General features: G+C 57.7%; 1 protein-coding gene across 1 annotated transcript in view; it reads right to left on the reverse strand.

Moving 5' to 3' along the window:
* Window positions 1-773, reverse strand: part of LOC103921400 (chromosome unknown open reading frame, human C20orf24) — a 7,832-nt gene extending 7,059 nt beyond the window's left edge. Inside the window, 1 exon segment of the mRNA XM_009329359.1 lies at window positions 479-773. Coding sequence (XP_009327634.1) covers window positions 479-773 — 295 coding nt within the window.
* Between the last annotated feature and the right edge of the window lie 175 nt (window positions 774-948).

Raw genomic sequence — 948 nt, forward strand, 5'->3', positions numbered from 1 at the left:
CGCAAACACCACGGCCGCGCGGCGGTGCGGGGATCGCCCCGGGACTGCTCCCCCCTCCGCGCCAGGCCCTTTGCCTGCACGCCTCCATTGTGCTACGCTGCCGGCTCGAAATCCGTAGCCGCGCTGCTGCAGCTCTCCGTGGCGACTTCCCGGAGACGGGCTGCGGGACTGGAGGTGTTCGGAGCAGGATAGCCTTGAAATAAAACACGGTTGTGCAGGGCGCTACAGCTTGTTGTCTCTGTTTATTCGAGCGGGCGTTACAGCAGCCAGACACACTTCCAAGAAATTACGCTCTTGGAAGTGTATGCAAATAAAATAATCACAAGTGGAGTCCTAAAGATTTGACTACTTTTTTATGTCCTTTCCTTACAAAAGCAATGGTATTCAACTTAAAACAGTTGCATTCCTCATGAAAACCCATGTTGGGAATTGCTTCTTCAGCAGGGGGTGGGCGGCTGTTTGGTTGGGATTGATTCACCGTTCTCCTCTTCAGGGTGTGCGTATGTGGGCAGGTGGGCGGAGGAGGGCCCGGGTTCGCGACAATAAATGGCCGCGTTCCCTGGACGCGCGTGGGTGCGGGTCTGGATACCTCCTTCTGGTGGGCAGCGCAACGAGCAGTTCGGCTCAGCGGTGCTGGGGCCTCTCAAGGCATCGCTGAAGACCTTGATCCCGCAGTGAGCCTTGCTGGTGGTGGGGAGGCCCGAGTCCTGCAGAGGTACCTCGAGCGGAGCCGTTCCTTCCTCGCTTGCCCATGCACATCCCCGCTGGCGCATGATGAGGTTCACTGTTTCATTTCCCCGTTAAAAAGCCGCGGGCCCAAGGTCCTGCACTTCTTTCTGTTGCACAAACTAGCAAACGCGTGACGCGCTGAGCATCCCGGGAGCCTGACTGCTCTCTGTTCGCAGCACTAAGTACTTCAGCAGCAGCCACCTCGCTGTCGATTTCAGC

The sequence above is a fragment of the Pygoscelis adeliae genome, unplaced genomic scaffold, assembly GCF_000699105.1.
Source record: "Pygoscelis adeliae isolate BGI_AS28 unplaced genomic scaffold, ASM69910v1 Scaffold407, whole genome shotgun sequence".
NCBI lineage: Eukaryota > Metazoa > Chordata > Aves > Sphenisciformes > Spheniscidae > Pygoscelis > Pygoscelis adeliae.